The sequence below is a fragment of the Synchiropus splendidus genome, chromosome 1 (assembly GCF_027744825.2).
Source record: "Synchiropus splendidus isolate RoL2022-P1 chromosome 1, RoL_Sspl_1.0, whole genome shotgun sequence".
NCBI classification, from domain to species: Eukaryota; Metazoa; Chordata; class Actinopteri; order Syngnathiformes; family Callionymidae; genus Synchiropus; species Synchiropus splendidus.
In genome coordinates this window covers 32696933-32718885 of record NC_071334.1, presented here as the reverse complement: position 1 = coordinate 32718885, position 21953 = coordinate 32696933, and the positions used below count along the sequence as shown (strand labels likewise).

Here is a 21953-nt window from a genome sequence, read left to right as displayed (position 1 = left end):
CCTATTTTGAACCTGACTCGTGTCCAGGGCGTGGCCAGTGACCCGGGAATCAACCAGCGTGCTCTCCGCCTGCTGTTTTCAGAGGTGACTGAGAAAACTGACTGGGAGTACAAGATCTCTGTCAGCATGGTGGAGATCTACAATGAGACGCTGCGGTGAGAGGACCGACATTTACACTCCTGCATGGCAACCTCTTCCCAGACTCCCGTATCACTCTGCAATACAGCAGGGTTGATGAAACAGTGTCATCTGGTGGCCTCTGAAAATCAGGTCACTGTTTCATGAAACCTCATCGACCCTTCACTAACACTGGTAGTTGATCTTTGATGACAGGTTTGTCTGCTTGAGCCATAGTCAACACCGTCATGTTTTTGTGCTCATATTTGTTGATTTATATTCACATATTTTATTGAAGTCTGAAAACACAATTCACAAGTGTACGGCCTGTGTGATGTGAGCTACGTGAGGTATCTGCTGTAGGGATGAGTCAGCATAAATGCGACAGGCAGATCATGAAATAATCCCGATCCCCTACTCGTGCTCCAGATGTTATGCAACTGAGAATGATCGGAACAGATGGTTCAGAGCTCTGGATGGTGGTCGATCAGGACATTTATATATAGCACGTTCATGGTCACGTTTCCTGCTGTAATGTCAACGTGACGTCACAGATCACCCCAATATCAGGTCTGAGCTCTCACTGACATAAGGGTTTCTGCTTCGCTGGCGATGAAACCGCACTAATCCAGACCAACAACTATACAATGTAACTTCACAGCTGCACCTGACGTTTCTGCAGCTGCTGTCCCATCACTCTCGGGTCTCACCACGTGGTCTTCTCCCCTCACCAGGAATCTGCTGGGTGAGAATCCCACAGACAAGCTGGACATCAAGATGAACCCGGATGGCAGCGGTCAGCTCTATGTTCCCGGTCTGACTGAGTTCACGGTCCAGAGTCCTGAAGACATCAACAGAGTGAGACACCTCGCTGGGAAACTTGACCGATGATTGGATTCTAAACCCTGTTGCTGTGACCCACAGGTGTTTGAGTTGGGCCACGTGAACCGAGCGACGGCGTGCACCAACCTGAACGAGCACAGCTCACGCTCGCACGGCCTGCTCATCATCAACGTGTCGGGGTACAACTGCACCACAGGAAGCAGCACTCAAGGTAAGCAGAGCGCCACCGCTGTGGTGAGACAGGAGCCTCAGCCTTTCCATCGCGCTGCAGGTAAGCTGAACCTGGTGGACCTGGCCGGGTCGGAGCGGATCGGGAAGTCCGGGGCGGAGGGCAGCCGTCTCCGAGAGGCCCAGTGCATCAACAAGTCTCTGTCGGCGCTCGGAGATGTCATTAATGCCCTGCGGAGCAAGCACTCTCACGTGCCCTTCAGGAACTCCCGCCTCACCTACCTGCTGCAGGACAGTCTGAGTGGAGACAGCAAGACCCTCATGATGGTGCAGGTCAGCCATCTTGGACGCCACGCCACACCACAAACCCTTGCCATGCTCACAGCCGTCCTGCTTCCCCAGGTGTCTCCGCTGGCCAGCAACATGAGCGAGTCGGTCTGCTCCCTCAAGTTCGCCCAGCGCGTCCGAAGCATCGAGTTGAGCTCATCCACCTCCAGGAGACACGAAAACTCCTCCACCTCGTCCTCCCCGACACATGACAGTGTCGAGGTAAACCTGGAGCGTCCCGCTGTCTTTACATACCAGCCACTGGAGGTGTTTTTTTGTAATTTTATCTAATTTATGGTGTTTGTTTCTCCACAGCTGGACTCGCCCCCAGTGACCCCGGTGCCGCTCCCCATCTCTCGGGCCAGCAGTGCCGGGTCCACGCTCTCCTCCGCTTCTCGGACGCCCAGCAGCTCACGCAGGAGGTCCCAGTCCCAACTATCCACAGGTACTCACACACTGCTCTGCCTTCTGTCGCTAACCTGTGTAGTAGCTGACACAGCGGCGTCAAACTCAGTCACACCAGGGGCCCGATACCTTATATAAGGTCCACTTTGTCTGCAGCTGACTCGGTCTGCTAGAACTCTTCATGGGTCCTGTAGCCACGTGACCCTCCTTTCTGAATGTATTGCTCTTGAGGGCAGCATAACATGTCAACCCTTTTTAGAAACCTTGTTCCTCTCATGTTGTGCTCCAACTCAAGTGATTTCATGTGCAGCTGCTACGGCCTCCTCAAGTCTGTCCTCATTCTGTGATCTGATTGGTTGATTTGCAGACAGACAGGTAGACAGAAGTAGCCCATTGGTGGGTGACGGTGGGCAGGTAGGTGGGGGAGTCTGCAGACGGGTGGGTAGCTCGGCATGGAGGCGCGCCGCATGGAACTGCACCCCCTCCCTCCCCTCTAACACGCCTAACCACCGAGCGGCTGCAGCTTCTGTCCGTGCCTGCAGGGCGGCGACCTCAGCCCACTCACTCTGGTTTGAGCTGTTTAAAGGAAGTGGACGTCACCATGGCAACAGCAGCCAGGCGTCTGGTCACACTAGATCCACCTGTTTGCCACATTGATTTTGTTTTGGAGTTTTGGATTCTGAATATTTTGCTATTAAATCCAATGAGTTGGACCCACTTCCTTTAACAAAACTCTATCAAACCTGGACGACTGATCACGACACCATCATCTATGGGATGTGTGCAGCGTAGCTCAGCTTCAACGCCGTTTGTCTGCTTGTTGATGACATCACCTCGATTTCTCTGAATCCGTGCGGCGATTTCTGTTCCGAATGAGACGGCCGTAACATCGGCTGTTATGATTCTTCATGCCACGTCACAAAAAAAGAGTTATTAGGTTTGAATCCAAGAGTCGGCCTCGCTCATCTCACTGCAGAGTTTCTGCCATGCTCTGACCATCAGCTCTGTCCCCTGATGTTCTTTGCTTTTCCTCATGCTGAGCTCGACTAACACATCCTGGACACAAACACACCACAGTCAACTGCTTCTGCGTCTGTGTGCGGCTGCCAGTGAATGTGCTGTTGTGTTGCCAAGCCTCGTGCCTGCTGCTCTTGAGCCAAGCGTTCTACCTTCTACACATGAACGTTGTTGACTTGGACAGTCGGAGCTCATGGTGTTTTAACTGGTGGCATCACTGAAGACCTGTTCCAACAGCATGGCGTTTGTTTTTAAAAACTTTTCACTCAGGAATGTGGCTCTTTCACAGCTCTCTTCTTTACAAGTGCTGAGGCAATGTTACATTTTTTTGTTCTTTAAAATAAGTAAATCGTTGCATACACTGACCACATGATGGCGCCGATGCGCAGTCCTGTTGATCTGGAGCGTGTGAGCCGGCCTGCCATGTGACCTCTCTCTGCTCCCCCCTGCAGGACGGCTAAAGATGACGGCGTGAGCAGCAGTTCTGGGTCGCCACATCCACGTCCGGAACCTCTCCGCCCGTCGGAGAAGAACAGTTTGGATTACCGTGTTGTGTTGCCGTAGCCACTTTTCTTTGCGACTGAACTGAACTTTTTAAAGCAGTATTTGCGCTCCACTCACAGTATTTTTTTTTCAATGTAAAGTTGCACTTTAAAGGTCGAGATTATTTTCGAAGGCACAGCCCTGACTGTGATGAGCTCTAATATATGCATCATTATGATTTATGTGTTTGTTTGACATGAACGTTTGGGTTTTTAGATCAACCTCGTGATCAGGGTACGTCACTGAGAGCAATAGTTGTGAAGCAACACGGGGACGTGTGTCGTAGTCGATGACAAGGCTTTAGAAACCCATGAAGCTCCTGTGTGTCCTTGACCTGCAGGTCAACGTGTCTGCTTGCTGTGTGTCTGCTCTGTAGATTTCTACAGTTTGGTTTTTGTATTCCCTTTTTAATAAACAAACACTCAAAAGTTCATCTCAGAAACTCCTGATTTATTCACAACAAAGGCTTTATTTCAGTGGGTTGTGCGCCAGTTAGCGGCACACATACTTTAAAACAAATAACTTCATGTTGCTTGTTGGAGCAACAGAACTTTAAAACCCTGGTTCATAAGTGGAGTCTGAAGTGAGGAGACAAGTCCCAGGAGGCCTTGCCAAAGTCCTTCTGCCAAAGACTTGTTCCAAATGAAAGATGGAATGTTCAGTGTGCAGGATCAGATTCTAAACCTGTTCAGCTTTCAGTTTTGCAAACTGGCCCAGCAGTTGAATCTTCTGAGCCCAGAGTCCACCAGGCGTTTCTCAAAGTGCCAGTGTGCGAGGTGTAAAGTCTTGAAATGCGAGTTGCTGAGTCCAGCGCCTCAAGAGGACTTGGGTCGCACGTACAAACTCCCACTCCATCTTTGGAGCTTCATCAGTGCAGGTCATCGAGCGGAGCCAGCAGCAGCTGCAATTCCTTGAAGGTGCTGCCGTGACGCCCGACTTGGTCGGCCCGGTTCTTCACCGTATTGCTGAGGTTCTTCAGCAGCTTGCAGCACTTGCTGCACTTCTGATGTCTGCAACAGAGACCAAATCCTGGTTAGAGAAGCAGCCTTACGTGTCCACAGAGAGTGTGTCCAACAACCCGAGGCATTTAAAAGTTGACCCATCAAACGCTTGAGGAAATCAACCAATGACAACAGCCTGAGAGCTCAGTGTTAGGGGTAGCAAACCTGCTCACAGGCAGGTTCACTGAGCAAGTTGCCTGGGAGTGTGGCCAACTGCATGTTTTCTGTTATGCTGCTGCCATTGGTAACACACAGGAGTGGTTGAGTGTAAAGAACCATTTGCTGTGATGACAAAAGCAAACGTAAGAAATCTAACTGTTCTTCCTACTAAAACATATATAAAATGTAATTCATAAAATCTACTTAAATATTGAGGACATACTTTCCATCTGCTCCTGCAAACTGTCTCTCCACTACTGCAACCGACACGTGTACAAATGATACAGAAATGACCTTAAATAAACAGCAGACTTTAGATAGTCTTCATGAACAGTCTTCCTTCAAGTCTCAAACTTGACCTGACCCAAAGGTTTATGTAGAAACAAAGAGCCACAGCTACACTCAGCCTCTGCGGGCACAAGTGGATCATCATCAGGTGGTTCTGATGTAGTCAGCGGTGATGTCACATTTCAAGCATCTTTAAGACATTGTTCACAAGCTCCTTAAGAGAAGGAGTCACTCCCTCCTCTACTTGAGTGCTCCTTCTGCTGTCTCTCCAGAATTGGATGTTGAAGACCAGGAGAGCCTGGCTGCTTCACCTCACTGAAGGGTTGAGTGTGGCTGATAGTTGTTATGCACGTATCCACTTCCAAATCATCCTCAGAACCTCTCCAGCATGCAGCTATCACAGCTGCTGCCACTCACAACGCTGCATGTGTGTCTGCTCCTGTCAAGTACTGACACTGATAATGATGCTGGCGTTGTACAGAGGTAGTGTGGCACTGAATGGTGGGTAACATTAGCGCCCCCTACTCCATCTTGCTGACAGTGGCAGAGATGCATGGAGCCGCGTAACCATAGTTAGCATCTCTAACTATGGCCCTAAAGCTACATGTGGAAAAAGAAAAGAAAAAAACAACAACAACTAGTGCAAACAAGAAAGGACCTAGTGAGCAGTAGAGAGTAGATGGACATTTGCAGCGTGATGGCATCGGTTTACTCACAAGACAGCATGACAAATGAAATGTCACTGTCTTTCTCAATAACATTTTCAGTTGCTAGTCTCCTCTGACCATCTTTGGACACCCAGCATATTTCTCAACTGCCTCCGTGTAGCAACCACCCACAACTTTGGGGTCAAAGCTTGTGGTATAAGCATTCACCCATGTTATATTGAGCGAAACTCCATCTATGGACCCATAAATACTGATCTCAAATGGCTTCAGTTGAACATGGTGGTGTCCCTCTCTGAGCAACGTTGCAGTGTCCTTGTTCTGCAGTCCCAGTTCAGAATACAGCGTTATTAATTCAGTAACCATATTTCTGTCTTGGAGAAAACACGTCAAAACTGTGCACATTGGTCACTCCTCTCTCTTACTCTGACGTTAGCCACTTCACTATATGTAGTGCGCACTACATATTTACATATATACATTTTACTCAAGTCCCTATAGGGGCTCCGTACTAAACACACATCAAAAAAATCAATCACATCAAATTCCACGTTAAATAGTAGACTCCATTCTAAGCAGCCAATTCAGTGATTGGTCCGCTCAGGCCGGTGACTGACCGATCACCTGGCCCTGGGTCATGTCTAACCCTGCTTCGATGCCACAGTCAGGCCACAGCAAGCTGCTGATGCAGTGCAAAGACAGTGTGTGTGGTCCTGGCTCACCGTTCCTCTCGTGTGATGTCCACTCCCACAGACTGCGGGGCGTTGAGTGTGTCGGAGATCAAGGTCCAGAAATGCTTCATGATGAGCTTCAGGGACTTGTACCCCGTCTGTATGTAGCTGAGGCAGGAGAGCATTGCTCGACTGAATCCACACATGACAGTAGTCGGTGCACTCTTCACCCACTCACCTCTCGTAGGCTGTCTGCAGCAGCTCGTCGATCTGAGGGAGGATTTTCATGCACACATCCAGCTTCCACAGTGACCTGTGCCAGGACACAGGCATCATTCAGTGGCTGAGCTACACTTGTTCTTTAGAAGTCCTCAGTTCTCGACGTACGTATCTGTGAACCAGTTTCTAAGCCTTTTTAAAGAGTATAATACTCTGGAAAAAGGATGGTTCCAGGAAAGCTATGAAGCGCATTCTTATTCAATATTTGAGGCTAAACTCACGGCTGCAGGTTGATGATGTTCAAGATGTCGACGACGATTGAGAGGTCTTTCATGGCCACAGCAGCATCCACAGCGTTCTGCAGAGAGACAAAGTGATGCCATGAGCCACATGGGAACACAAAGACAGCCAGCCTCTCAGAAGGCTTGTACCGTCAGCTCTCCTTTGCTCCACACCGAGTGGACCTTCTCCAGTTTCTTGCGTCTACTACTCATCATCAAGTACATGGTCTCGGATCCTTGCATCATCTGGGACAGAGCCTCCTCCATGCTCAGGTCGCCCTTCCGGTTTTTGTGGGCAACCTAAAGTGAAAAAGGCCTGGTGATTAAAATGAAATACCGGAACTTCTACTTTTTTCTCACAGTATGAACACTGTTTACAGGCTAAAGATGCTGCCAAAATGTTGAGCCTTGTCACATCAAACCGATGAAATCACGCTGACAATGCGCTGTTTTCACCCTCGTGTCCACAGCTCCACCCACAGAGCCGATCTCCTGGAGGAGTGGCGATGACAAGCAGCAGCTGAGACCGGCTGTGATGTCAGAACTTTGGACTTGCAAGTGAAAACAGTGCCTTTTGAGCGCTATAATGTGAATAACAGATGTGAGGAGTTCATGATTCTAGTTCAGAATATTGCTGAGTTTGTTTCATGAGTCGGTCTACATGCTGGACTCAAAACTGGTGAGCCTCATGCATTTTTAAGCACCACTGAACTTTCTACAGCACAGACAGCACCACTGCACCTGCGGCTTATGTATGGACAAGATCTATTTTCCTTCTTAAACTGGGTGGCGCTAATATTCCACTGCGCTTTATAGTCCACAAATGATGGTACATCCAATATATTGTTTAAGCACCCGAGTTGGACTACTCACGGAGAGGAAGTCGGAGATGTTCAGTCCAATGGGCTCCTCTCTGTTGTTGAGAACAATCTTAGGTTGTGGTTTGGTCGTGGCAGCAGGCGCAGGAGGTTCAGGGTTGCTGGTTGGCGGTCCGATCACCGGTAGAGCAGGACGCTTTGCCCCAGAAACCACTGTTGGAACCACCCTCTGGACAGGAGTGACTACTGGGAGTGGGGGAGGAGCCTGTCGAGCACACGTGAGCGCGGTCAGACTGTCTCGCAGACGCAGACAGTATTAGCATCTACTGACCATCTGTGTGACGGGGAAGTGACACATGTCGTTGAGTTGCTTGCTGATGTCCAGGATGGTGACTGAGAAGGCAAAGCCAAAACAGTCATCACAGTATACTTTACACACAAGTCTAACATTAACATTGTAAAAAAACAAAGCGAAAAACGGAGAATCATTGTTCAACTGACAAATTCTTTTCAGTGCCGTGTAGAAAACAAAGTTAACAGCCATATCAACAAAGCAACTTCCATAATTCAAGTATCATGTTGGCGCATGGCTACAACAAAGGTCCATGCTGGGATTTGGACATGCACCCCTTGTGTTGTCAAACGAACAGCGATAACACACGTAAGTCACCACAGTCACATGAAGGTTGATATTTTATCCATTTATGAAGTCAAAGTGTCCTGTTATCTCTAGCTCAGCCCATGAGCAGCAGCAGTGAGAAGCATACAAGTGAATGAGAAACCCATGTGAACCTTCTTAAATCCACATTGAAGTACTGTGCTGAAGACCACCAAATTCCAAGTTAGCCTACTTGTAACACGAAAACCCGCCCACAACTCAGTTAAGCTGTCGAGGCTCATTTTCACCACTTTTACAGACCACTATTTCTTTCAAATGACAGTTCCATTTTCTGTGACATTATTGAAAAGATTAATTCCTATTCAAAGTAGTTGTTTGGTTCTGAACTTGTTAGTGGCAAATGAAAAACACTACATGAGACACAAGTTTCCAAATCACAGTTATTAAATTAAGCAGAATAGCAGTTTCTGTGGCACATAAATTGAGAATGTTGTGATATAGTCCAGCTCAAATAAACACAGTATTGCAGAGATAACTCACCGTCCTCTGAAGGAGCTGGGAGCGGCTCGGCCTTCTCGGGTGGTGTCCGACCTGGGAATTGTTAGAAGCTACTTGTAAACAAGACAAATGAGAGAACAATGGTGTGCGATGTCTTGGTCCACCCACAGATGGCCTTCTTGGGCTGGAAGATCTCTTCGTAGTCGTCGGTGACAGGGATCTCCACTGGAGGCGCCTTCTCTACCGCATTCTCCTCCTCTTCACTCGGGCTCCGACGCTCACCTTCTGGACTCTGTCTCTCACTGTCTGCACTTGACTTGGCTCTGCAAACAAGCCATGAATTAGGTCAACACAGCTCAGTTGAAAAAAGAAGAAAGAAGCCAAATCCATTATTTGTAGAAGAATATTATGGGTAGTGACATATCAGCTGTAAAGTGGCTTCAAGGAGTTGTCACCTCTGGGTGATAAATGTGGTCATGGGTCGCTCGTAGCTCTTGCGCAGCGTCACAGCCTTCACATCCTGAGGCTCTTTCAGTGGCTTGTTATCCTGGACGATCCCTTGGATCACAGATCCTAAATTCTTTTTCACCTTCTTTAAATCCACCACATAGGAGGAGACGACCGACAAATGGTGAGAAGCACTGACCTAAGGAAAACACAAGGGAAAAAAAAAGCATGATTTAATAAACTTCTCTTCTTTAATAAAGCGCGACATCTTTGTCCACTAGATGGCGGTACACACAAGCTGATCGTTCCAGAGAGCCATGTCAGCCACTTCTCCCCACCCAACAGCCACTGTGTCAAAGCAGCAGTCCGGCTCCCAGCCAAACACTCGCAGCATGTCGCTGGATCCACTGTACAGGCAGTCGCCGGCCGGGCTGAAGGAGATGCATCTGTGGATGGAGATGACCTTTACAAAAGAGCAGTCTCGGCAGCGGTGTAGGACTCAAGACGTCTGCACCAGTGAAAATAAATCTGATACATGTCTGCAACATTATTAAGTTTTATGACCACATAAATTATCTTCATGTAGAAGATAAGTTTCATTAAACCAACCATGCTTGAAGAACAGACAGGCTTTAGAATAAAGATTAAAAAAACAAAAGATCAGGCCAATAAAGTGTGAAGAATAACGACTCCACAGTACAACGGGCGAAAGAGGGCTTAAAAAAATGAAGACAAATAAATATTCACCTGACTGGACTTGTGTGTCCCTCCAAAGAACCGACTGGAGTGAACTTCTCCAGATCCCAAAGTTTGACAGTCCTGCAGCACAGAAGTCACAGCATCACTTGTAAAAACAGATCTGTGCTCTGGTTAACACTGCGAAGCAGCGACTCTCTTATATGCAACGAATAGCAAGGTAATTGAATAGAGTGAAGAGACTTGAAGCCGACATAAATGCGATCAGCCTGCCTCATAAACAGGGTCGTACCAAGTTAATGGAGGAGGAATGTCTCAGTAAGAAAGCCTGACATAAAAAGATGATCTCTTTCTGGATGAGCAGTTCTGTGTCCACACCCTGACACAGTCCCTCATTTGATCTAGTACCCATGGTAGGTTCAGAGGAGCAAAAGACGATCGGCTCAATTCACACACAGAGTAATGAAAACTGAATGAAGTTAAGTCCCATTTTTAAAAGACAGTTCAACAGAGAACTATCCAGATTCATGGAGAGCTGCAACACAACTAGATCAGCGGGAAGCGTTCAATTGTCGCCTCACTTGTCTGAGCTGCCCGATGCTAGCAGGTACTCATTGGGATGGAACTGGACAACGTTGACCGCTGCTGTGTGGGTTTTAAACTCTGTGATCATCTTGGACTGGAAAAGATCCCACAGCTGTTTGAGAGAAGAGGCAGATGTGAGAATGGAGCACAAAGTTGAACTTATGGACCTATCTTCTTCATAGTTGTGTCAGACTTATTATTAGTAAGGAAATTACTGCACGGTTTATTTACCTTGATGGTGCCGTCATCACTGGATGAAGCTAACCACTTCCCGTCAGGACTAAAGGCAACGCTCCTCACGGCTTGAGTGTGACCCTGAAAAAAAAAATACATTACTAGTCTTGCAGCAGACTGAGCTTCATGAGACATCCATTGTCAAACTAATCCCCTCACTGTGAAACGATTATCACAAAAATGGGTGCAAAAAAAGTCTACATATAAGAACACACCAATTTACTCTTTGCTGTAAACCCTAAACACCAGTGGACTCTATTGACAGTTGTGTTTTGAAAGGCACATGAAAAACGGCGACATGAACGACTGTCATGAGTTATATTACTGTTAACAGCAATTTGAGGACTAAATATCCACCAGCACCGATGCAGAAAGACCTTTAGGAATCACTTGACAAGTTGTTTCGACTGCAGTCAGCATCTTTTGTTACTGGTTTGACTCAAAATCTGCTCTAATGTAATGACTTATAAAACTATAGTATCTGTCTTTATGCATCAAAATACAAATCCAGCACCCTTGATCAACCCATCATCTAACTGGCAAATCACATAATGTCTTACCTGGAATTTGACCACACAACCGCTCCTCCTCATGTCCCACAGCTGGGATGGAAATGAGAGGATGAAAGGGAAAGAACAGAAATAAAATGAGTGATATCATTAATTACATACATTGTAAAAACAGATGCATAGAAATACTGACTTTGATATCTTTGTCGACAGCACTTGATGCCAAAAAAACTTCGTTCGAGTACAGATCCAGACTTGTGATGTTGGATTTATGTCCTGGCAGGGTTTTTATACCTGAATAGAAGAACAATGAGACATTACTACGAGCACAACGTTTAATTTCAACAGAAAGTCATCTAAACGACAGCCAGCGAAATACCAAGAGAAATGTACACAAGTGTCAGACTGATTGATTTCTCCAGACAGGCTGAAAACAAGTTAATTGGCTCTCACTCTTTGCAGTCTCCAGGTCCCACAGTCTTATTGATCCAGACTGTGAACCAGCAATGACTTTGTCCTCCGAGGGGCTGAGCAGGACACACTCTACTGGCTTGTTGTGACCAGCCATACTCTAGAGACACACAAATAAGGATCCAGGTCAGAATAATCGAGGCGCACAAATCTTTATGCTGCTCTCACCATGATGCAGTTGGGCTTGCTAACACACCACACATTGACCCGGCAATCCTCCCCCCCAGTGGCCAGCAGGCGGAGAGTTTTCTTCCCCAAGGACAAACAGGAAACGCTGCTGGAGTGAGCCTCAAACTGGCCTGCCAAACAAAGAATACAGTGAGAGTAGATCTTCATACATTTTTAGCTCAGTAATGATAACCTGTACTATTGGCTTTTAAAACAATTTCACAACGTTAATGATGGAGTGGATTGATGTCGCAATCAAAAATGCAACATTGGTTAACTTTTTGTGGTGCAATAAATCCCATAAAACATAAAATAGACATTAACAGACATTACATAAATTTCCATACATTTGTTTCTTTGGTATTAAGATGCATTTCTTATACAGACTGTGGTGGGTTTAGGGTGAAATGGCAGATAATTGGTGAGCTGGGGTTCATAATGTTTTCCAATAAATTACAGCCCATATTAGATTCATTCTAATGGTAATATGATGTAGATTTAGTCTATAATGTTCAAACATCCCTAAAGCTTTTTTTTTTTAAGTCCTGCATTTGACTCGCCCTGACATTTAAGTCCTATTTGGTTTGACAACATAAGAAGATGCGGCAAGAATTGAAATTATTCATATGATCATTTTCACGTACAGTAATATTATTTCTAAATGCAACAACATCAAGACATGTCTGAATTGCAATCTTACGCTCAATCAATAGACATTTCACACATTTGATATGACCTATCCTATTTCACAGGGCCATCTAAAAAGTGTAATTTAAATAACGCTTTGTTATTATTATTAGCTATTAACAAATAGACATATTGCTACGGGCAGCTCTAAAACAGAAAATGAAAAGGAAAAATTGAAATCTTCCATGTCCACTCACTCAGACGCCATGAGATCTTGGTGCTGCTGGCAGACGCCATCCTGTCTGCTCACAGTGTCACAACCCAATCAGGGATTAATTCATGAATTCAGTCTGGATTGGAGGCCGTGCAGACATCCGCTGGTTGAACCAACTGCAGGCGGACAACAACAAGACCAACATAACTACAGCATGATAAACATCATATTTGTCCAGATGCTCATACCGATAAAGCAGAAAAAAGAAATAAAGTATGTCATAAGAAGGAACTAAGCGGTAATCTGTATATAATAAAAATTAAAATCTAAAACTTATATATAGTAAAAAAATATGTATTAAAAATCTACATATCACAGAGCAAATGGAATGTCCTTAAGAACTTACGAATTTGAGGAGCGATTACTTTCTTTAATAGGCATAGTGAAGACCAAGAAATATGTGGCCTTAATCCATCCTGAAGCTCAGAAGGTTGTAGGTATAATCATTAAAGAGATACTTCATCTGGGTCCTGTAGGCTTCTCATTTTTCGATACATTCTTTAATCAAACGTGATTCATAAAGACACAAACACTGGCTTATTATACAATACAACGTTTCTTGTTCAATACAACACATGCACGGGCGAAAACCTGTTGATGTGCGTTTGTAAACGTTCCACTGGTCAGTCGAAAACGTTACACGTATAATTCGACTTCTGCTATGTTCACAAAGCCTCTTTACACCAAGGTCTGACTTAGTGACGAACCTGTGTCACTTGTAAATATATTACGTCAGTATGAATCGTTGACGAAAATGGAGCACGTACGTCGCATGAGGTTTAGCATTGTGGACATCAGAAACACAAGACTCTCGCGGTCACTGTGTCTGGTGTTTGCGCTGTGAAACATTACTACCGCAAGCTAGTAATGAAGTTCTCAAAAAGTGACGCACTTGTCCAGAGAGTAAAAAAAAGTTGGACAATTACAGATAAGTCGACCCTCGCAGTGCCAAAAGTTTACGTCGAAGCTTGAAAAACCACTTTACGAATCCATTTAAAGTGTAACACTTCAGCTGATTAATACGGAGTCACAGCTGGAGCTAATACAGTTAGCAAGGCGCGCTATTAAAATGCTCCTCGTAGCGAAACACTTATTCAGAGAAGCAGCCGCATTACCTTAGTATGGTGGACTGAAAGAGGAGCAAACGTCTGTCGACATTTAGCGCCTCAAAAGCGAGAATAACAGTTATAAACACAAGCGACGATGACTTGTTGACAGTCCGACAGCAGCGTGTAGCGTAGCAACTGCACTTCTCCTTCTATGGTAAAACAAAAAACTGGTCTAAGACTATCTACTGCCCCCCACAGGTCGCAATCAGATTTGGGCTAAAATCTTTCTCACAGTAAATTATTTACTTCTCTTCAGATGGAAGAAATAAAAGTGGAGACAATTTATTTATTAAACGGGGGCAAGACATTTCCTAGCGCATTATGATAATGTTTAACTATAATGGTTATATTCACTTTTAGACATCAAAACGTTCAGTATTCCAAGTTTGACGCCAGGTGGCAGCAGATGTCAAACTTATTTAGCTTCTAAACTTTTCTACTTTCAAGTATTGCACAACATTTTTATCCCGCTGAAGTGCGTTTATGGGCTGCAGCTTTTAATGGGAAACAGTTTACTACTTAAATGAAACGGATCAATTCAACAATCAGTTTGAATTTTCGTTTTCTGTGTCACGTAAAATGTAAATTTAATTTAAAAGGACATTCATTTCATAATAAGGTAAGACCTTCCTCTGAAGGTTTCCACACATTTTTAGTTTTCCAGACGTCATTCATTCCTAGTCAGAGTAAGACAATGAATAGAAAGCACTCCGCTCTAAGAGGGTGTTGTCAGAACTTGACTCCAGGGAGAAGGCAGCATCATCTGCTTAAGTAAGGCAGCTGGTACCAAATGTACTCAAGCGAAAACAAGACGGCTGCATAAAAAATAGCGAAGCCGGTGAAATAACTTGTGGCTCCCTAGGTTTTTCTTTGACTGCAGGTGTGACCACTCAGGGATGGAGGACTGAAAGACAGACATTAAAATGAACGATGATCCAATACACAGTAAATTGGTCGTTCCGTGTCGTATTCTCCTCGCCACTACCGTCGCTTTGCACACTTTGTTTGCTAAACTTGGCTCCGGAGCTCATTTCTTCTCTCAGTAAAGATGAGCCTCCCAGCTCCTGCAAGAACAAAGAGGCAATATTTGTACAAGCCAGCAGCATCAAACATCCGTCAGCAAGACAGTGTGACCCCATCTATCCTTTGTAGGTTCCGCTATAGCGAGCAGACATTTGTTTTCATCAGATGACATGCTATTTTTATTTATTTACTTACCACAAAAAAAACAGTGATGCACTGCACTTCTGATTTCCAAGGACACAAGCAACATCACTGGACTTCAATCAAAGAAAAAAAGTGTGATTCTTCTTTGTGATGGAGGGAAAATGCAATTTAAATCAATGGAAGAATGGAAGGAAGATTTTATCCAGAAGAGTGATCTATCATGTTTTCAATGTTGTGTTTGTGCATGTTGTTGAACATTTTCTGAGCCTCTGAGGTTATTCTAAAGACTGTTCTTGGCAGTGTCTGTCATGTTGGGCTGTTGGAGTAAACAGGTGTTTGCATGAGGAAAGGAGTAATGGCCTCTCTTTTGTTGATAACATCTTCCTTTAAAGTTACATTTAGACCAGACACAAAATGTGCCATTAATTTGCCATTAAGTTAACTCTGCTTCAGTGCGATTATTTGCGATTATTACGATTTTATTATTTAAATGTTTTTCATTATTTGTTTTAGATTACACGTTGGCCAAATGGCAGATACATACTGAAGTGTATTTCTAGTGGTGGGCAGATGAGGCATCAACAGTGTCCTTTAGATTGGTGCTCTTGGTTTAGAAATGAGGTGAGGTTTCATTGAATTACTGGTTCAAGTCCTAACAACTTATAGCAGACAGTGCCATCTATTGGCCTCTGAAGATCAGGACGATGTGTCATAGAACCTCATCGACGCATCAATAGTGTTTACCATCATGGTGGCTCAGACCAAAAAACAAGAAGAACCAAACCCCTAGTTGTTTTTATTTAATGGTAAAAGTTTGTGTACTGAACTCATCCCATCTTTATGGGGCAACAACAGAAACCAGCCTTGGAACTCCTAAAATGAGGAGACTGAGGGAGCAGCACGTCGGTTGTTTGATGCTGAATCTAGTGGCTTGACTGGGGTATATTCTTCAACTACATCTTGGATGTCCACCGATCCAGATCCTTCAGTGGCCCGGCAGCGTGCCACATTAGAACCCTAGTCTTCAAATGGATTCTAGTAGTGAAGGGAGTGTAGAGATGGAGAATTTTTGCAAGTTGAGGACCAGATGAGGTGCTGCATTTTGGGAGCAGTGGTCTGATGCTAGAAGCAGGCAGGGCAGCCAGGAAGGAGTAATTACCAGCGCTTGGACCTGATTTGTTTATTTATTTTTGAATTTTAATTTAATGTACTTTTCTTTTTATCCAAGGAATAATAGATTTGGCCAGGTGAATTTCAAAATTAAATATTTACTGACTAAACCTTGTGTATGTTCAGTTATTATTCCCTTGTCAGGGTTATGACGTCTGCGGTTTATTCCATCCACTTGGGCAACAGAGCAAGAGCCTACCTGAACAGGTCCATCACAGGACACATTTAGGACAAGTAAACATGCACACACACTCCCATCTTTCCCGAGTGTCGGGTGGAAACCCATATAAACCGAGAGGCAACTTTCACACTAAGGACCGGTGATTTACTTTTTGTTTGTTGCCAAAATTGTTTTCAATTTGGTTTAGTATTAGGTTGCGGCGTCATGTGTTTTCAGAACGTATGAGACAATAATCTGCTTCCGGAGCTGTGAGTGAAGAGTCACTACAAGTACATGAAGAAGGGACAATTTTATATCTGTTGGAATGGCCCTAACGCTTGATATTCCTCATGTAGGTATAAGCATTAATGCCCCCTCCAGGGTTCTCCAGCAGAATGATTTCTGGTCAATCCATCTAAAAGGCTCGTAATTTAGAGGACATCACTTCATCACGGCACATAAAACAGCCTAACCTTGTAAGAATTAAAGAGCCAAAAGAGGACGATATCATGCTGGAGAACATAAAATATAAATGAGCGAACCTCTCTGAATTAAATAGCGGCATCCGGCCATTAAGAATCCCTTCAAGTCTCTGAGATGAGTTGACCGTCATCTTCATAAAATACGGCACTCGCCCGTACACCAACGTCACATTCATCAGTGTCACACTGACACGTTTGGTTTCGCTCAGTCAGCTGAGTACTAACTCAGCCTTCCGAGATGAGACACTGTCCGTCAGCGTGAGTTTAAAAATATCTGTCAGTCGCCAAAACATGCAACTCAACTGTTGTCAGGGAAAACCTGACGCTAAAATGACAAGCTGAATGTGTATTGGGTCCTGTATGTACGTCATTATAAATCATGTATTTACATGAAATCATTTTTTACCTTCTCAAAACATCCACAGTTAAGATGAAATAATTCCCAATATAAAATGTGATGAACTCATTTCATCTCTTCAAAATAATTTGACTAAAGTGAGGGTTGAGATATTTACAACCTCCTATTGTCTTCCCCTTATTCTTCCCATCACTACTTTCCAATTTGTTTCTTTTTACCTACTCTGGTATTTAGAATGATATTTTTACAGCATAATTATACCGTTTCTACATTTATTTATTGTAAAAATAAAACCACCAATTTTCCATACAAGTATTTCTGATGAATAACGTCATTTTATAAAATCATTATATTACAAACTCACTCTCCACTTTATTCTTTTCTCCAGACCATTTTTGTGTAAACCCAAGGGACGGTTGTGCGTGACCATCCTGGTACATCAGCAGTTTTTGAAATACTTGCATCGTCTGGCACATTCAAAGTCAAATAAATCCTGTTCCTTTCTGATGCTCAGTCAGTAGACATTCAGTTTTCACCACATCGAGAGGTTGCTGCCTTGTGATTGGCTGATTTGAAATTTGTGATTCTAAGCAACTGAACTCGGTTAAACCTAATAAAGTGGGTGAGTGGCACATGCACCTTTTGCTTCCATATTATTGCAGTGGACACTTTATACTGTATTATGATACATGTACTGTGTAACCCCCTCCAAAACAGTGACATAACTAGAGCTTGTGTTTAGTAGCAGCAGTTCTCAAAATTATTTTCAAGACTGATATAGATAGATATAGATTATGAGTCCAGTTCATGATGGACAAAGTTCATGTGCGGTAAAAGCTTATTGATCACTTGAGTAGGTCAGAAGGTGACCGTCACCGTGCCTCTCACTGTATTTTGGAAGGAAGGAAAGAAGGAAACATTGTGCTGTTATTATGTTTACTCAGGACACAGAAACAGAAAAATAGAAAAGTTTGAACCCATTTTGAGGTCACTGCGGGTTCGACACACACTGTAGTGCTTATTCACACAATAAGCAGGCGGTAAGGAAAGATTGAAAGAATTAGAGGATTGATATATATATATATAATTTGTTTTAGAATAGACGTCCTTTATTTGCTACATGACAATAAATATACATGAACATAATGTATGCTATTTAATCACAAAAACGAATAGGGTGAACACTTGAAAAAACGAATATACTAACAATTCTTACATCCCAACTTGACCTGAGGAAAGGAGTAGGTAGAAGATCATTTCTTATCATTTCAGACCGTTTTTGTAAAATGTTTTTTTCTTTCCTCAGATTTCTTAGTTTCTTCATAAAGTCCATTTCCTGTAATTGAACTTAAATATAAATAGTTTGGTGCAGTAAGAGCACAAATGCTCTTGTTGAGTGAGTTGGTGCGTGATACAAAATAAAGAAATTAATGAATTAATAATAATAATAAAAATAGTTTCAAACATTGCGATCAAGTGTTGCGTAACATAGTGAGACCAGTGGAAGGTTGAAAAAAAAAAAAAAAAAAAAAGAAATCTGTGTTCTCTTTCTCCCTCACGCCGCGGGTAACGATTCTGCTGACAGAGTGAAATATTGATGTAGAATAAATTCTCGTCTCATTAGAGGAGCTGAATTAATCGTGAAGCGTTTAATTAGCAGAGTTCTCTTTCCCGACCAGGGGAGGTTCTGATCCGAGCCATATGGCTGCTCCCTCTGATGTTCTGCAGTTCGCAGCCTCTTAAATATCAACTTCTTTTGTTGGAAGCTTTAAAAACGTCTCCTGATGAGGAAAAAAGACTCTGGTAAAAATAGAGAAGACGTGTGATGCTGCATGTTGCCAAGGGCTTTTTAGAATATTTCATCTTCTGCTGAATCAGCAAATCATTTGCTTTGCCATATCAAGCAACATCATTTGGTTTTCTGATCGTGATCATTCCTCCTCTCTCCGTATCGACGTGACCGACCATGTAATTTGTCAAGTCATTCATACATTAGTTGGTTTTGATAGTCAAGAATAATTTATGTTTCCACCAGGAAACCCAACAGTGACATAAACTCGCCATGGATAAATAAATGTGCTGCTTGACTCAGCCTTTGAAGAAGTGTCCCGTGTTGTCTCCAACAATCCAAGTGGCATATTGTGCATCATAACTAATGACAGCTTCAATATATTTAGGATCTTCCACCTCTTTTGCTTGTTTTTCAACAATATTTCATGGCAAGAACGAAAGCTTTATCATGTAATATTTTCTGCAGATATGAATTGTAATAGAAATATGAAAGCGTTTCAAAGGATCTTCTCAAATAGTCTGACTTTGATTCATAATACATAAATGATGTACTTCATACTCTATTCATGCCCCCCCACTTTGTTTACTGAGTTCTGTATTTAGTTTGATGCTGAGCAGCCATTTAAGTGAAGGGTTATTCCATGCTTAGGCAGGACTGAAAGATCATGAGAGGACAACCACACCCACTCTAATCGTCTTCCTGTTTTTGTTTTGTGTGACTGACTTCTGAAGCGCTAGTGCCTCCAGCTGTCTGACTGAGCTCACTGCTATCAATGATATTTGAAATGGTAAATGATAATGGATAGTACAAATGCAAAAAGTTTATATTGGGTTAAAACATGATCACTATTTCGGTGTGTATGAGTGTTGAGTGCATCTGTTTATGTAGCGGTGTTGTGGTTTGAATATTTATCTCTAATTTGTGTTTTGGAATTTGGAATGCATTTCCTGCTGAAGTTAGGATCTCATTTTAAGTTCATCTAAATCAGTCTGTTGACACTGAGCTACTGTCCCAAAAGGCCAACATTTCAGCTACCAAAGTGGCTTGGTTCCAAAACACAACGTATGACTTGGATGATCGTGGTTGGTGGTCGTCCTCCAGCTGATCCAAAGGTCACAGCACCTCCCGTCCACATGTATTAATGAGTTGCTTTCAGGTAGGTGTGGGGCCGTGTTGAGCGTTTCAATAACAGACAGTGAGTTATCAGAGCGGCTCAGCTCACTCGTCAAACATGTTTGCTTGTTGTTGGGCTCTGCTTGTTTGTGGTGGAAGGTCATCACTTGTTCACATAGATAACCTTTATCTTCATTTCAGAGGACGCAAAAGTCAACTTCCTATTCACTCATTTGCATTTTAATGAAATCTGAAAACACAATAACAACAACAACAACAACAACAACAACAACAACAATAATAATAATAATAATAAACATTTTTTTTAACCTCAGTCAGTTTTGTCACAGGGTGCTAGCTGACCTACAAAATCAGAATCAGAATCAGAATAGAATTTATTGGGGTTCCCACCAAATAGGAAAGTGCTTCGAAATAAAGTGCTGTTAAAAAAAACAACAAAAAAAAACAACAACAACCCACAAACAATAAAGGCTGCTGGCTGTGGGGAAGACGATGTTCCTGGCAGTGGAAATACCTGTTGACAAGGGTCTCGTCTAGAGAAGGTTGAGAGTAGAAGCAAGACAGAATTATTTTGAAAATTAGAGTGATACAGCAGGCAGTTGAGTTGTTGTGACCAAGATGAGTTCAAGTATTATTAGCACATATCATGGCTACACTAGAGCTCAGAAAAACAAATTATTGCATTAGTCTGGTTAAGTTTGTACGTTCGAAATACATGTGAAGTTAGTCCGACTACTGGACAGAAATTTGTCTCATTCGGACTACATGCCCTGGATAGTGAGGCTAATAGCTTGACTAGCTAGCTTGTAGCCGAGTAGCTCGACTATGACGGTGTAGGTGCTAAATCTGTCCCCTTACCAAATGTGTCCTACCTGCCGCGGGATGACGACATCACATCCAGCATCTACGATATATGTTTCTTAAACTGAAATGAAGGATTTGATGGCACTTCCTGCCACATGCGCAACATTCATATCTTAAAATACGATGTTTGTCCGACAACAAAACAAATCATGATTGGCCGACATCTACGGAGCATTGTTTTTATTTGACAACGCACAAAAGTGCGGGACCTGGCCTGCTACTGTACGACAGACATCCAGCCAGCGTGTCTTATGTGGGAGGACTGCTGGTTCTGGAGTGTCCTGGCCCCGGTACATGTGGAATTCCTCAGAAATACGTTGGGATATGTTGACCAGTTAGCCACTTTCCATTGCCGTTTCACTGCCATTTATGGTCACTTGAAATGAACCTGAACAGTTCCCATGATGCTTTGCAGCCCAGTCAACCGATGCAGGCAAGATCAAGGCTTGTTTAATGAAATTAGCTGACAAAACCAAAAAACAAAGACTGTTTTTGTTTTTTGGTTTTAATTTATCATCTAAAACTGTTTAGCTTTTAGTTTTTCACTTATAAATCATTCAATTTTTTAAGTGTGTGGACACATATCTGTGTGGAATTTTGAGATATTATTATTATTATTATTATTATTTCACCTCAAATTATCATCCTCGGTTCATATCTGTGGTACATCATACATCATACAGTCGCTGGCTTATGTTGACCTGTCATCTCTTTACACAGCGTCATTTGGCCTTCCACCCGAAAGGCAGAGCTGTGAATAATATTCAGTTTTGCTATTAATTGATGATCGCTATGGAAACAAATACACCAACTGGGAAGAGAAATTCCAGGCTGTTGATAGGTTAATAAATGCAGATACCGCTCCATCCTCACTGTGGCTCTTTCAATTGGAGGGATGCCTGTTATTAAGTTTCCAATGGAATGGCTGAAATGCATGGACTGGTTTGACTATCTGCCAGTGGGTAAAGATGTTTTTATATTTTTCTGGAATTAGTCAACTCTCACAAGCTCATTTGAGCAAAGGTGCATTGGTGTTTGAGACCTAGAGCGTGGTATCATGGACTGCT

General features: G+C 43.3%; 2 protein-coding genes across 10 annotated transcripts in view; one reads left to right on the top strand and one right to left on the bottom strand.

Annotated features, from left to right (window-relative positions):
- Window positions 1-3843, top strand: part of kifc3 (kinesin family member C3) — a 31029-nt gene extending 27186 nt beyond the window's left edge. For 7 of the 8 annotated variants that reach the window (XM_053854596.1, XM_053854592.1, XM_053854590.1 and 4 more), the window contains 8 exons: window positions 28-155; window positions 852-975; window positions 1042-1171; window positions 1232-1461; window positions 1531-1677; window positions 1771-1900; window positions 2228-2274; window positions 3330-3843. In XM_053854596.1, the coding sequence (XP_053710571.1) occupies window positions 28-155; window positions 852-975; window positions 1042-1171; window positions 1232-1461; window positions 1531-1677; window positions 1771-1900; window positions 2228-2274; window positions 3330-3338 (945 nt within the window). In that variant the 3' untranslated portion in view covers window positions 3339-3843. The remainder of the gene's footprint in view (window positions 1-27; window positions 156-851; window positions 976-1041; window positions 1172-1231; window positions 1462-1530; window positions 1678-1770; window positions 1901-2227; window positions 2275-3329) is intronic. The other variant, XM_053854591.1, reaches the window with a different exon arrangement.
- A 13-nt stretch (window positions 3844-3856) lies between these two features.
- Window positions 3857-13913, bottom strand: katnb1 (katanin p80 (WD repeat containing) subunit B 1). Of its 2 annotated transcripts, none has more exons than XM_053854598.1 (20): window positions 13766-13913; window positions 12634-12766; window positions 11750-11880; window positions 11564-11681; window positions 11304-11404; window positions 11162-11203; window positions 10599-10682; window positions 10364-10479; window positions 9834-9905; window positions 9382-9532; window positions 9095-9285; window positions 8808-8962; window positions 8682-8732; window positions 7854-7915; window positions 7578-7787; window positions 6855-7004; window positions 6705-6781; window positions 6443-6517; window positions 6256-6372; window positions 3857-4430 (listed from the first exon to the last, which is right to left on the bottom strand). In XM_053854598.1, exons 2-20 carry the CDS (start codon window positions 12671-12673, stop codon window positions 4289-4291), a joined length of 2085 nt encoding a protein of 694 aa, XP_053710573.1. In that variant the 5' UTR covers window positions 12674-12766; window positions 13766-13913; the 3' UTR covers window positions 3857-4288. The 2 variants fall into 2 exon arrangements, with proteins under 2 accessions (XP_053710573.1, XP_053710574.1); XM_053854599.1 differs by lacking the exon at window positions 13766-13913 and adding an exon at window positions 12997-13734.
- Between the last annotated feature and the right edge of the window lie 8040 nt (window positions 13914-21953).